Source organism: Procambarus clarkii, chromosome 18 (assembly GCF_040958095.1).
Source record: "Procambarus clarkii isolate CNS0578487 chromosome 18, FALCON_Pclarkii_2.0, whole genome shotgun sequence".
NCBI lineage: Eukaryota > Metazoa > Arthropoda > Malacostraca > Decapoda > Cambaridae > Procambarus > Procambarus clarkii.
The window spans coordinates 26033250-26049216 of record NC_091167.1 but is presented as its reverse complement, the minus strand read 5'-3'; the positions used below and the strand labels follow the sequence as shown (position 1 = coordinate 26049216).

The 15967-nt window shown below is 42.2% G+C and overlaps 1 protein-coding gene across 12 annotated transcripts in view; it reads right to left on the bottom strand.

Moving 5' to 3' along the window:
* gem (transcription factor CP2 like gemini) overlaps window positions 1-15967 on the bottom strand; it is a 90008-nt gene that overhangs the window by 70473 nt on the left and 3568 nt on the right. For 7 of the 12 annotated variants that reach the window (XR_011229041.1, XR_011229040.1, XM_069326387.1 and 4 more), the window contains exons 2-4: window positions 11790-11994; window positions 5478-5531; window positions 5137-5252 (exon numbers count right to left, since the gene is read on the bottom strand). Coding sequence is in view for 10 of the 12 variants with exons in the window: in XM_045736581.2 (XP_045592537.1) it covers window positions 5137-5252; window positions 5478-5531; window positions 11790-11994 (375 nt within the window). In the remaining 2 variants the exon portion in view is untranslated. Of the gene's footprint in view, window positions 1-484; window positions 623-5136; window positions 5253-5477; window positions 5532-11789; window positions 11995-15967 lie in introns of those variants that run through there. The other 5 variants (XM_069326390.1, XM_069326393.1, XM_069326392.1 and 2 more) reach the window with 2 other exon arrangements.

Genomic DNA, 15967 nt, shown 5'->3' with positions numbered 1-15967 from the left:
TATTGTGATTTCTGTGTATAATAAGTGAGCTAAGCTGTGAAGTAAGGCAGCTAGCAGAGAAGTTTGGTGTTGGCACTAATATTTCTGATAAAAAGGAAACAAAAAATGTAGATTTTGGGGTTCAATGCCAAGAAAGAGGCAAAGATTCAGAGAAAAAACAATTATGAGAAGCCTAACCAAAAAACTTTTAGTTATACACAGCACCAATGCGAGAGTGCCTGTCAGTAGTGAACAAATCAAGTCACCAGTAGAATGATTGGCACCTAACTTGGAGATTGAGGATTTTAAGGGTCTAGCTGGCTGAAAAAATGTAAGAAAAGGAATACAATTGATAGAAGGAATATTTCAATTAAAAAATTAAGTCCCAATGTAAATAGTGTAGAACCATTTAAATGAACACCCTAATTGAACAATGATGACCAACAATTAAATCTATCACAAATTTATAATGCCGATGATACTAGTTTTAAGCAGAGAGGCTTACCATGAGAGAAATTGACTAGTAGGTTGGAGGAAACTGCCTGGCTGTAAGATTACCAAAGAACATCTTTCAGCCATGGTGTATGCCAATGCAGACAACACACAAAGTATGACATTATTGGTAAAACTGCTAAACCAAGAGCCTTGAAAATCACACTATTTTAAAGACTGGTTTCATAATCAATTCTGTAAAGAGAAAGTTGAGTTCCAAATTTAGGTGAGGAGGTTAAAGGGTGATAAGATGCAATTTCTGTCATTGCTATTTAATGTTCCTGCACAGTATGCCGTGAATAATTTAAAATAAGAGAGACCAAACTATTTTGCATGACTTCCCTCAAACATAACATCTCATGCTGCTGCTGCTTTTGTTGCAGTGAGAGGAGGGAAGATAAAAATGATGAGGAGCAAGAAAAGAGTAGACTAAAGCATGCTACCAATGTAGATTTTGGGGGGATGCTTGTGAGAATGAGAAAATTGTAGGCCTTTATCCACACTGAAGGCTGGTCATAAGCATTACATGAGGTGGTAAAAGTGGACTTATATTTCATGAGAACTCCAATTTCAAGGGAAAGCAGAAGAGATTGAGAGGCAGGACCGTCAAGAAGGTCAGATCCACTAAGTGAAGGTACATAAACTGTGCAGGTGTCAGTTCCAGACCCTATGTTTGTCTAAATTATAAACATTCATTGTCCAGTACTTGCAATAAGGATTCCTTTTAGTTTGATTACAGTGTTATCTTTTTAAAAGCTAACTTGAATTATGTTTCAATTAAAAGTCTCATTAAATTATTTCTTTAACCATTGCACTACTCCAATCATCATCTGTGTATACCACACCTTCTGTGTGCAAATCGTCATACATAATTTTTACCCCTTTGATTTGTTAACTATTTTTTGTCATGCATACCACAATGTTGTACTTTTAAATAATTGAGCGATCCAAAGGCTAACGTATTGTACAAGCGTAAGTTGCAGTACACCACTTATTTAATAGTGCTGTACTACTGCATCTGCACTACCGACTCACATTCTGCATACAAAAGGTGTCGAGTAACCTGCTTGCCTTCGAGGTAAGTAAATTATTATATAAAAGTTTTTCTCATTTACATAATTTAGATCTTTTTATAGTCTGCTTTGTTTTCTAGCGTACTGTATTTGAAATATATTGTTTATACACACTTGGAAGTATATACATGAGCAAAAACATGTTCCATCATCTCTGGTAAAAGACAAAATGCCAGTAGCAAAAATAGTCTAAAATCTTGATGAACCAGAATCTAGGGTGAAAAAGAACAGGTCTGGTCACCAATTACTCCATTAAATCATCATCTCATAGTGCAAGTGAAAATTATGACCCAAAAATGGCTACTCCAGACTACTGGATAAAATTCTATTGTCCCGAATCACGTAATGCCACACATATGTATTTTGATCAATCGAGAGTGCACTGTACACGTACACCATTATTATTCCTATTATTACTACCAATATTATTACCAGCAATAGTATTATTACTAACAATATTTGTATTACCATCAGTAATATTATAAGTATCAATAGCAATATTATTATTATTGCTATTAATATTATTATTATTATCATTATTATTATTATTAATTATTATTTTTATTATTATTATTATTTATTATTATTATTACAGTATTATTATGATTAAAAATTTATGAGCAGCATTAATATTATAAATAATTGGTTTATTAATAAAATCACTTTATCACAATTATTAAAACCCTCATTTAGATAGCTTGGACACCACATAACGCTACTTTGTTCACATACATACAATACATACATTACATGTATTACATACACCGCTTGTATGCTTGCTTGCTTGCTTGCTTGCATACACACACACACACACACACATGCATTTGCACCTTTCCAGTTTGTTCATGTGCTTCTCGAGATATGGGCATACAACTTTGAGATACAGTATCATACAACTGTGGATGTGTGTTTGAAATTACACTTGGGCACCATACAATTGCATGTTGTATGGTGCTCATATCTCATGAAGCACATGAACGAACTGGAAAAGGGGCAAAGGCATGCTACAAAATGGCTTCCAGAACTGAAAAACAAGAGTTGTGAAGAAAGGTTAAAGGCAATAAACATGCCAAAAGCAAGAAGATAGAAAACACAGGCGATATGATCACCACTTACAAGATAATAACGAGAATAGACTATACTGACAAAGAGGAATTCCTGAAACCGGCAACTTCAAGTACAAGAGGTCACAGATTCAAGCTAAGGAAAGAAAGGTGCTGAACAAATATTAGATAAGTTTCTTTTGCAAACAGAGTGGTAGACAGCTGAAAGTGAAAAGGCAATGCATTCTAAAACTGTCAGTAATTTCAAAGCATCATACAACAGAGTACTGGGAAGATGGAACGCCATGAGCATAGCTCTCATTCTGTAACTATGACCCGTACCTAACAGCCAGAACCACGCTAACTGGCCTAGTAAGCAAGGTTTGATTTGCCTAACCGGAAGCGATTTTTGTTATCTTCAATTACAGTATTTTGTTTCCAATTCCTAATATTAACATTATATTATATTAAGAACATGAATTAGTGGCTTAGCTATAATAGATTAATTTAGGAAAGTGAAGTTAGGCTAGTTTTGATCAAATTTCTAAGTTAGTTTTGACTCAAAACAACTCAAATCCATATAATACAACAAAAACTTTATAATTTCACAAGAAATTTTTTTGAAGAATTTAATATTTCAGAAAAATTTGGCTTGTTAGGCAGGCAACACTGGCTATTAAGTATTATACATACATGTTGTACCTAATAGTCAGAACTGCACTACTTGGCACAAAGTAGTAAGCAAGATCCAATTTCCATAATAGGTAGAGTGACTTTACAATACTATACAGTATTTTCAAACATTTCTTTTCAAATAGATTCATTTTTATCATTAATAATATATCATATTAGGAACATGAATTACTGACTTAGTTATGTTATGTAATGTCAAGTTATGTCAGGTCAGGTCAGGTCAGGTAAGTTAGGTTCAATTTGATTATTTTTTTTAATTTCTGTCAGTTTTGACTCATTATAAAATAAATAACTGCAATACATAATGCAATAAAAAATTATCATTCCATAAAAATTATTGAAAAATTAAGTATTTCAGAAAAACTTGCCTTGTTAGGCAACTCTGGCCACTAGGTACTAGATAGATAGATACTGTAGTTTCTTCCACACACACATCCACACCATTACACCACTTGCACACCAGGTTTTTTTTATATTCTTTCCATTTTGAGGTTTACTTATGAACATCAACATAATAATGGCTCAATAATGAAATGAAGTGTCAACCTACCTACTGTTATACCTCCTGCTATTTATCGTTATCAGATGTTATACTACAATGGGAGCCGGTAGGCCGAGCGGACAGCACGCTGGACTTGTGATCCTGTGGTCCCGGGTTCGATCCCGGGCGCCGGCGAGAAACAATGGGCAGAGTTTCATTCAACCTATGCCCCTGTTACCTAGCAGTAAAATAGGTACCTGGGTGTTAGTCAGCTGTCACGGGCTGCTTCCTGGGGGTTGAGGCCTGGTCGAGGACCGGGCCGCGGGGACACTAAAAGCCCCGAAATCATCTCAAGATAACCTCAAGATAACAAGTTAACTTCTCAATTAACATCTTTAAATCTATCACAACATTATACATTTATTTCCTTTTGGGTAAATTAAGGATTCCCTCGGCTGATGACATAAAAGCAAGCTCTTCCACAGCTTGGCCCAAATTTGTTGTTACAAATAATAATTTTTCCATCAATCTTTCCTTAGTACAGTACTGTATCTCGGCTTCCTAACTTAAATTATGCCTTACTAACTTGGAAACACTTAAATTTCAGTCCTAGTATGATATGTAACAGATTATTACACATTACAGTAATTAAACTATGAAGAGCATAACTTTAACCTTACTTTATTAACTTTACAGATTATCTTCAAAATAAAACTATTTATTAATTATAACATTTTCTAGCAGAAAAGAAAAACAAAGTAAGTAACTTGCATAATATAACCTTTTTCTCTAAACACATTTCAGTATCAATTGCAAAAGATAAAATTATTATAAAAAAAAAAAGATAGAATGGCAAACCTCAAAATATCCACTGACGTACGATACCCGTACGATTGGCCGAAACACTGTGCGTATTAGTGGCTTTAGGTATTGTATGTACTTGCTCTATCTATAAATCCAACATTATATTTGTAACTCATTTTCTATGTATGTACTTTTATCTGAATAAACATTTTGGATTTTTTTTTGAATACCTAACTTCACCAATAAATATATAGATAAATCTCTGAGCAAGATTGTTTTGACAGATGTGAAATGGGTATCAAAGGGCACACCTGATAGTCACACAACCATACATGACTTGTAACTGATGCCATTGTACACACACACTTGTCAAGTCACACGACCTTACACAACAATGTAACTGATGCCATCAAACACCCTTTGTAAAACAACCATGCATGACACATATGTGATGCCATCTAACAGTGTTTAAGGTTAAGTGTTATTAAGCAACAGTCCTGTTATGCTGCATATGTTGCATCTGAACATTTAGAAAGAGCAGGCAACGACAAATTATCATAACATCACTCACGGTGCTTATGTCTACTCCTAAACCTGAAAGGGAGTCGTCAAAATCTGCTGCCAGCCCTTGATCAATGTCCTCTGACTCCCAATGTCTCTGATGGCCCCCTTCTACAGAGATAAAACCTGTGAAGATTATAAGATTGATCCAAATTAATCATAATGATACAATATATTAACCTCAGCAATGTGCTCAACAAGCTTAATATTTCATCCTGGGCAAAATTGTGCAGAATTACATGCACTCTATAGAAATCTATTGCAAAACAATAAAGTCTGAGAATGGAAATAAATAAATGGAGAAAAGGATTGATTAAAATTAATATCTCTGCTGCAGTAAACATCCTTAACCTTTTGGCTGCTGCACCTCCAAAAACGTTGTTCCCACCACAGGTCGAAATGTATCTAAAAAAAAAAGTGTTTTTTATTATATTTCTAGCCAGAAAATGACCCCTATTTTTTCATCTCTGCCATTAAAAAAACAAAAAACAAAAATTATTTTCTAATACAAAATATTGGCCAAGGTACTCAATACCAGACCATAAATTATCCCAAAGCACATAACATCATAGATACAATCATTAAATATATTCAACAAGACATTTTATATATTTAAGTTGTGAACAACAAAGTATATTTTATTAATATACTGTATATACTGTATATACAGTGTTTATGTATAAATATACCTGTATATATGCTGTATACTGAATGAGCTCGCTTATCCAGATTCTGCTAAACCGGATATTTGGGTTATCCGGCCGAAATCGCATCCGGATAATTTTCTGGCAAAACTTCACAATATCCGGATAATGATCCAGATAATCGGAGGTTTGAGCGGATACCGCAGACAGGCATAGAGTTTAAATCAAGTCCGGATCATTTTCTGGCAAAGCTGCTCCGTATCCAGACAGAAATCTGGATAACCGGAGATTAGGTTACGTAAATTTTCAAGAATTACACATTTCAAGATCTACATTATCAAACAAGACGACAAACTGCAACAAGGAAAGCTTTAGTTTCTCTCTTAAATTATATTTTTTATTTATACAAGCCATAAATCACTAAGAATTTTAAATGACCCGACCAGGATTCGAACCCATGACATCCAGGATCACCCCTAAACATACACAGTACCGTAACCACTGCACCATTGATTGTCTGTAAGGATTGTCAGTCCTGATTCTTATTAACTAAGCTCCACGACTGACCAACCCCCAATAACACTCATTGATCCATATGGGTACAGTTTTTGATCAAATTCTGGCACATGCATGGGCCGTGCTGAGTCTACAAATGTGAGAAAGCTGCATGAATGCGCAAGCCATAATTCGCCAAGAACTTTAAATGACCCAACCAGGATTCGAACCCATGATGTCCAGGATCACCCCTAAACGTACATGGTACAGTGACCACCGCACCATTGATTGTCTATAAGGATTTGCAAGAATATTATGTCAGTAATATACTTGCTCCATATTCTCATTATGTTATGCACAGATAATGAGATGGCTCTGTTAATTACAATTAATACCTCTTCCCAAGTGTACAGTTATACTTCTTCTCAAACCTGCTAGAGGATGGTCGGATGAGGTGTAGGACTGGTAATATAAGCAGTCGACAGCGAATCATCATCAGTAAAAAGGAGGAGGCCACAGGCCGGAGGACACAACACGAAATGCCCACAAATTGTGGGACTAGGCATGAGCAAACAGCATGAGCCTTTCCCCAGCGTCCAGTCAACGTGGCGACCTACAAAAGGTCCGATGTCCCTTACGAGAAGCCGGCCAAAAGGCAGAGCGAGCATTGCATCCGACCAGACGACGCTGGTTCAAAAACTGGCACCAAAGTCCCACCCTGACTGGAAGAACCCAGAGCCCCAGCACAACCCTTCCAAGAGGCCTGAGAATGGTTACCCCAGAGAAGCAACAAATCCGACATAGGACGTCAACTATACAAGGCCGCCTGCAGAAACTGTGTGACAGCAGTCTGCAAACAGCAATGGATTTTAAAAAGGAGACAAAAACCTAGGAGTCAGGACCCAAGCGTATTCCAAGGAGAGAGAAAGCACAGCCTGGCAATACATGAGGCGAGAGGCAAAACAGACTGCCTCCTTGAGAATCAGCGCAGACAGCTTCAACAGGGCAGTCGACACCCTAGCCGCTGAAGCCAGCGCCCCAGACGAGAGCCCAGCACTCAATGCCTACACATCCTTTCCAAGCCAGTCTGAGGACAACTCGAGAAGGGAAAAGAAGTGCAAGGCCAAATGCCCGCGACCGCACAAATTATCAGCCACCAGAGACGCCGAAAGGGTGGGAACCTTCACGTGCAGCTGCATAAGGCCAACATTCCAAGGAAGCACAGGGGCAAACAGGCACGCTTAAAATCGCTCCCCAAGCAAACCTGCAGAACAGTAGCTGCCTCCCGCCACTCGAGAGTGCAGGTCCGACAAAACCCATGCCACGCTCCCTGCAATAAGTAAGGGCAGTCTGCGAGCCAGGAAGACTCCTGAACCTCATAAAACACCAAATACGGGGAAGAAGAGCCATACTCAAAAGAAGACTGATCCATCAGAGGTATAATCCGGGTTTCACAGGAGGAAAGCCACAAGAACCTCCCAAACCTCCTTAGGCAGTATTTGAGAGGCAGAAAAACTCTGGAAAGAGGGAGCCGAGGAAGCCGAGGAACCCAAGGAAACCCATAACTGAATCCGGGAAGAAGCCGACCCCAAATTAAACAGGTACAGGAAATGGGGAGTAAGAAAACCCTCCTTCTGCAACAACAAACCCCGCAACGAGGGCACCAAAACCTAAGCGGGACCAAAAGGAGCCCAAGCCCCCTAGGGTGACTCCTTCCCAGCCCCTAGGGCAGAGCCGTCATCCATGCCCTCTACCCCTGAAGAAAAGGCAGAGTCCAAGGGAAAGGCATCAAAGAAGGGGGTCGGCTGGTAGGACCCAGAAGCCTCGGCAGGAGGAGCAGGCTCAAAACCGGGGCATTCTAGCTAGCAACCAACCTAGCGTATTACAGCAACCTGAACCTAGCATGCAACGCGGAAGCTGCCCAAAGCTCAGTTACAGTATAAGGGGTAAACTGGAGCACGAGCAGAGGACACGTCTCGCAAGACTCCGGGTCAAAGGTGTCGTTGACCCAACAGGCAACATGACGGAGGTAAAACAAGTGACTGTCACCCCTGAGACAAGGGCACAGTACAAACTTCAAACTCTCACAAGGTGAGGTGGGATTCAGAAGACACATCCATCGGCCAACCATGCCCCAACAGGGTTTTTCCAGGGCCTGTATGGGGTTCTGCCTATGTGAAGCCCAGGCAAGGTGCTGCTAAGCCGGTGGAACCTGAGTGTAAACAAAGAGGGAGATGAGCTATAAACTGGACCCCCTGTGACGTGTACAGGCACTAGAGGACCACCAAAATACCCTGGGTGGATTAATAGTCTAACAAGGCAGACCACCTCCAGGCAAGGAAAAAAACGCAAAAGTACAACGCTATCAGAAGGAACAGGAACACGGCTGCCTGCCGAGTACATAAGCGTGCAACACAGCACCCGGCACCGCAACCAGCAACACCACCATTTCCTAACCAAGGCCAAACATAGGCCACAAAACCCCAGCTGGCCCCAAGGGCGGGGCAAATGCCGAGCCACAAGAACCTTTATGGAAGTGGAGTCATGAAGGTTCTAGGGAAGGCAACCCTGAAACCCAATGGGTAGTACAGTGGAGCCTCGATTAATGAATTTAATCCATTCCGGCATCAAGCTTGTCATGTGAAACACTCGTCTTGCGAAACGAATTTTGAGTCAGGCGGGCTCTGGACGTTTAGACATTTCTTGGTAACCTTGGTAACTCCTTTAGCCACTTCAAGCTTCTTAAATTCTTCCTTCCTCTTCAAGATGGTGCAAATTGTTAATGAGGACCTGCCATACTCCCTGATGAAATCAGTCACACGGACACCACGCTTGTGCTTTGCTATGATTTCCTTCTTCATATATACGTACAGTAATTGTGCCTGTCTTCCTCTTGACAACACTATCTTAAGCAAGCAGCGTCATTGGCGACATCGTGGGTTACAAATTGTAGTCACGAGACCACAAAAAACAAAAAAAAGCACATATATATGCAGAGGGATGCTTGTCCTGTGCGATACAACAACAACACTGTCGTCAGAGGCATCCGAGAATTTGCGAGAACCAGCGGGAACACTAGGAAGCCCCATGTATTTTTCTCGTTAACACTTTGGCGTACCCCGCGCGCCACCCTTCAACTGTGCGATATGGGACCCAGGGTGTCACAGGAGCGCGCGTAAATTCTGAAAAGTGTATACTCTCTTCAACTTTGTCACCTTAATTCTCGTCCTACGAGATTAAATTTGTTATCATTGTGTTCGCAATAGAATTCTCTACTGCACTAAATGCATATAAACTCCAAAAGCCTCGCTAATTACCCGCAGCAAACAGAGAAAGTGCGAATGAGTTACCCAGGAGCGCGCAAACGCGATAAAATGTTTTCACTATTTTCACTCTGGTCACCTCACTTTTTGTCTAGGTCTTTCATTTTGGTCTCAATGGGTTCGCAATAGAATTCTCTAGAGGAACATTAGCATATAAAATAAAAAACCTGGTCACGTTCCAACCGCCAACGAGTTGAAGACGGGCCACGCTTTAGCCGCGAGTGAGCGCTCAGACGCCTTCCAGCTACACTCCCAATTCCCTTCCTTTAAGCCTTTCTTTCACAATTTTCTTCCTGGAAGGGCCTTGTTCATGATCACTATCCATCGTGGAGTAAGCGTAGATAGTTTCTAAAGCCGCAGTAAGAAATATAGCCACGTAAAATAGACAAAATGTTCACTCGTTTGAGATGTGAAGGGAGGCGACATTGGTCACAACAGTGGAGCGAAAACAATGGGCCGACGGTGTGTGCCAAGTCACCTGAGGGCCACGAGGCTCAACAAAGAAAATGGGAAGAAATCGGCGCACATTTTAAAACCAGTCCCAAAAAAAATCGGATAAAAACCTGATTTTTGGCGATTATTTAAAGTGGATGACGCAATGCTGCGTCATCCCCGGTATTACCGCCAGTAAACGGATGACGCAATGCTGCGTCATGCCCGGGCGAAAGTGGTAATCGAGCAAAAGCTCGCCAATCAAGACAAATTTTCTGCGAGTGGATCGCTCGTTATTTGAAATACTTGAAGATGGAGCTGCTCGTCACTCGAGGTTCCTCTGTACTTACAGAATGCTTAGGGAAAGCAGCCCTAAGTGCATGTTGCCCCAGTACACTGATGTTACCTCTGCCCACCACACCATAAAGAGCAAAAAACCTCAAAAGCACTAATTCTGCCAACAAATCGAGGGCAGAGTTGACGACTGCCCCAGAGCATATCAGCCTACGAACAAAGGTGTGAGTAGCCGGCGAGGCGTCAGTGAATGACTTTTCTTGTTTGCTTGTTTCCTTATGTGTTTGGGGGAGTTCTCTCTCTCTGTTCGGTCTTCGGGTGCAATTTCTTACCAAGTGGGATTTGTTTTGTTATGCTTACCTTTCTGGGTGCCTAACCCCGGTAAATGGCAGATATGGAATGCTCCCAAACACATGGGGGTTTCCATAGGACATTGCTCCCTGTGCCTATCTGAGGGAGTGCTCCCTGGTAGGCAGAACTCCATTGACTGATGCTCCACTAATATAGCATATATCAGTCCAATAGCTCCAGGGAGCCGGAGGGGCTCCCCACAGAAAATCACAAAAATAATGAAATTCTTCACAAAGAATTGAAGGACGGTCATCTCTAGGCAGGAGACACTGGTAAACTGGAGCGCGCCACATGCTCAGTCGACCAGTATGTGTATCAACAAAATCGAGCACCGAGGCAAACCTCGAATACCGAGTCAAATTTTTCAAAGAAATTGAGCTCGAGAATTTAAAATTTGAAAAGCAAGGTTCCACTGTATTATGAAGTTAATATTTTTGGGAGTGTGAAACAGATTAATTCAATTTACATTATTTCTTATGGGAAAATTTGTTTCGGTTTATGAACCGTCTCCACAGTCATGATCATATTTTTCTAATAACTCTACCTTATTATCCATGGTAAGGAAATTTATTTTACTCTTGTCTAATATATTCTCATATTTTTCTGCATATGTCTTAAATTTGGAAATATGTAATGATATATCACCAGAGAAGCTAGTGATAGTGAATATGTTTATAACAAGATGTTAAGACAACAGTGACCTCTTGTTACAAGCATTTTCACTAGTCTTTCTCTTGACATACCTTTATTTGCAAGTTGAAGCTATGTTGTGCAGCAATAGTAGTATTGTATGGGTACATCAGACAAGGGCAAAACATGTCATTGTGAGGGATAAAAACATATACCAGTAATAATTTTCTTCCATTTACATATAAATTAAAATCAACCTTATTAAAAAGACACGTAATATATAATTAAATTAGGCCTAATATAAACCTTCACCAAAGTACCAAACCCCCAAAACAAAACAAAATAAAGCCTATATTTTGAGATGGTCTTTTTAGGTTTTAAAATATTATACATAGTACAGTACAACACAACACTTGTTCATGTAAACACATCGAGGAGAGCAAAATACCTGTACTACAGGCCCAAAATTTACACATTTCAAGTGCATAAAGTACCTTTTTTGCTTGGCACGCCTATACTCTTTATTGCTTCTTGCCAATCAGTGAAGACTCCAAGACGGCGAGCATTGCTATCATCCTCATGGGCTTCCAAAGGATCTAGGATTCGTTTACGAGTTCGGCCACCACAAACCTCGCCTGATCTATTTCCCCCAGAAACTGGGTCCCCCATATCAATATGTATCTGGTAACTATCAGAACTCTGCAAAGAAAAAAATGAAAATGGAATTACATTAATAACTTGCCATCCAATTGTGTGAGAAATGATTTTATCAGTCACAAAACATTAATTATTAATGTATACTGTATATAGTGCTGCAGACTTGTCAACTCCAGCTTTAGGTAGGGAAGAGGCAGGGTAAGTGAAGAAGGCCTGAGCAACCATAGATAACAACATGCCATTATAAATTATTACAAAATTATTACATTACACAAGCTGGGAGATAAGAGCAGACATGTTTATTCTGAGCCCAGGTAACTATAGTACATCACCTGGAAAAGGAAACTGCTTGCCACCTGGTGATCTACACCTAATACAACAAGGCCTATTTAAAAAATACAGTACGTACATTGCATGCAAACAATGACTCAAAATAATATATATTGTAAATTACAAGAAAATTTAGAAAGTAGAAGAACCAAAATTATTGTCGAGAAATTCAATTTCAATTATATTTTTAAAACAAAGTTACAACTTTAAAATTCGTTAGGGCCACAAATTACCAGTCGATTCTCATCATTTTCACGTGTATTATTTGAAACTTTCTTCAATCTAAAAGTTGTCTACACATTTTTTCAATAAACGCAAAACTTTTGGAGTTACAAAATACTGCACTAATTGTCTATACAGTATTTAGTATGTTAATTGGAAGGGTTTATTGATTGTTTTTTACAGCAAACAATACTTGATAGAATTATACCCTGTAGACAATATGAACCTTTTATGATACTCTGATAGCATACTGAAAAGAAAAGAAATTGGGAAGTATTTGTAGTCGGTGATGTTTTTTGAAAATTTCAAAAAATATTTATTTATTTTTTTGTTACAATGTTGAACATTTAGACAAAGTTGGAGTATATAATAAGCCCAGCTGCACAATAAACCAGCGCCGCCCAATAAGAGGCGACACTAATGGGCATCAAATGCGGCATCATCCTGAAAAAGCCAAGATAGAAAGGACAAAACAACCCGATCGGTTGAACTGGAATATAGAAGACAACCTACAAAGAGAGAGAAAATGACAAAAAGAACACCGGGAAACTTCATACTGTCACCGAGACGAAGCTTGCAGGTAGGACACCATCAAAGAAGCCACCTGATCATCATACAAGTGGCGATACACCCTCGTTAAAAAGACCAGACACGAAGAGCGGAGGAGTAGACCGAACCAGTCATGTACCGAACCAGTCATGTACCGAACCAGTCATGTACCGAACCAGCCATGTACCGAACCAGCCTTGTACCGAACCAGCCTTGTACCGAACCAGTCCGATCAGCTGAAAGAGGCAGAGCCATGGAAAATGCCCCAGGTTCAGACACCAAGCAAGCAGCACCTGAAACCAAGGCTGGGCCAGCCACCAAGGGTCCACCAGGACGTCTCTCCGGCGGTAAGACTCCAAAAGAACCAGAACCAGAACCAAAAGCAAAAGTTGGACAGGGGTAGAAGTGGTACAGGTAACCCCATCTCAACCAGTCTTGCTGAAAGGCATCCTTCGCAATGGCTCTGCAGTCGGGGAAGGGCGCCACATATATGGGGAGACACCGAGACGACCACGCCGAAGCGAAGCCCGTACATCTGGCAGAGCGAACTGAAGGAGTCGGCATCAACCATCCATTCCATGGACAGGGGAATGAACCAAGACAGGCCATCCGCCAAGATGTTAAACACTCCCCGGCTATGAACCGAAGGGAGAGCAAAACCCTGAGAATCCAGCGGACGAGTCACTCTAAGCGACCAGCCCCAAAGAGAAAAAAAAAGGAACTGAAGAGAACGCCCGATGTTCAGACAATGAACCACCGGAGAGCAATCCAAATGGAGCCGGATCGTTGAACCCCGAGTGACCCGAAGCCTTCGAAACATCAAACTGCTGCGAACTCCCACACCATGCTGTGAGCCCGACGGAAGTACTGAGCCTATTGCCCCTGGCTGGTGAGCACTGGTCACAAAACCTAAACCAGGCGAGGCATCCGTGAACACAACGAGCGAGGGCTTGGGTAGGTGCCAAGGCACTGAACCCCCCAAAACCCGAAGAGGAAGCCGGCAACGCAGTAACCGAGGCAAGGTCCCCAGAGGCCTAACCCAGCGATCACAAGAGAGGCGGAAGGGACGTCCCTGAAGGAACCAGAACAGACGCCAAAGCCAGACCTGACCAAGCGGGTAAACCACCACGGCGAAGTTCAGACTCCCGCACAGCTGCTCGAGCAACCGCCGAGTAACCCAAGACCCCCCTAGAAACAGCTAAGGCGGGACCACAGCCGCAACAGCGCCACCGGAAGGAGAGATATGGAAGTGGTCTTAGAGTCACACACGAGGTCCAGCCAGGTTCAAACCTGGAACGAACCAGATGGAACATCCCCCCAGCACACCAGGAACCGTAACCCGGTGAACTGGGAAAGAGCCACCCCTCTGGCGAGCAGACAGGCTGGGATCCCACACTAACCAGCCGTCAAGGTGGGCCAACACCTGAATACCTAGCAGATGTAGATAGGCCACCAGGAACTGGGTAAGACATGTAAAACGCGAGATGCCAGAAGCCGGCCAAAGGAAAAGCAATGAAGATGAGAAGCATGCCGCCCCACCATGAAACCTAACCAGCCCCTAAACCCCAGATGAAGTGGGACATATAACACATATCCCCAAGGGCCAGAGACACCATCCAACAACCCGGCCCCAAAAGAAGCCAGATCTGAGACAGTCATCCAGAAGGAACCCAGCGGTACAGACAGGACAAAACCAGAATGAACCAAAGATCAACACAGTCCTGTTGCATGACTGAAACAAGCTGACCCGACGGAGTGAAGGGGAAGAAGCCCGCCCCGCCAGCTCCGAACCCCCAGGAGGAGGAGCCGCCCAACGCCGCCACTGGCCGAATTACACAACCCGAACTGCCCACGAATCGTGAGACCAAGCGAGGGCAAACAGAACCAGTCTACCCCACCCCCAGCGCCTTGCCAGCGGGGCGACCCGGGAAGGGACCGGCACCCCCTCCGATAAAAAGAAAAAAATAACAATAATAAAAAGAAAATACAGGAAGCTGACTTGCAAGCAGAGCGAGCACCGCACCAACAAGAGGAAGACAACTCCGGAGGAGGCACTGGCACAAAAGCTGGAGCCCTAGCACGACCACAAAAAATGTGCCAAAACCCAAGAAGTGCAGTCTGGAAGCCAGAAAAAACCCAAACCACAGAAGAGGCAAGTCCGGGGCGCACAGGGGGCACCAAGGGCATCCCGAACCTCCAACCGGGAAACCCAAGAGGAAGAAAACCGAAACCGAAGAATCTAAAGGAACCCGGAAACGAACCCAGGGAAAGCCCTAACCACCACATTTGCTGCCGGAAAACACACCACAGAAAGGAAGGGCAAAACACAAGACCCAGACAGAACCCCAGGCTAAAACAGCCAGAAAACGGACCAAAAACCGAGGGTCAAAATGCGTGGGAGCAAGCAGAGAATACAAGCATGGACACTGGGCCTAAAAACCAGGGTCCAGAACCCAAACAGACAGAAAATACAAAACCGGGCGAAAAAACCAACACCCAAATGTTCGCAAATGTCGAAAACAAAGCAGATGGGAGGAGGGACGAACCCCCCCCCCTCACCACCGCCCAGAGGCACAAGGCCCAAGCAGGGGAAAATAGCTCCATGAACCCCCCAACAGAGGCCCCAGGGCAGAGTTGCCCTTCACCCTAGAAGAAAGGCAGAGTCCAAGGAAAAGGCAACAAGATGGGGGCCTGGTGGTAAAGCCCAGAAACCTCAGCAGGAGGAGCAGGATCTAAGGCCTCCGTCCCTGCAATGAATGGGGCAGCCATCGGAGCCGCCCGAGTCTCATCCCCGATTAAACCTCGCCCCGACTTCAAAACCCACAGACGTTAGGGAGCCAGCAGCAGGTTAAAGGCATTAAATATGCCAAAGATAGAAGAAAGAGAGAGAATGACAAGAACTGGCAAAATTGAC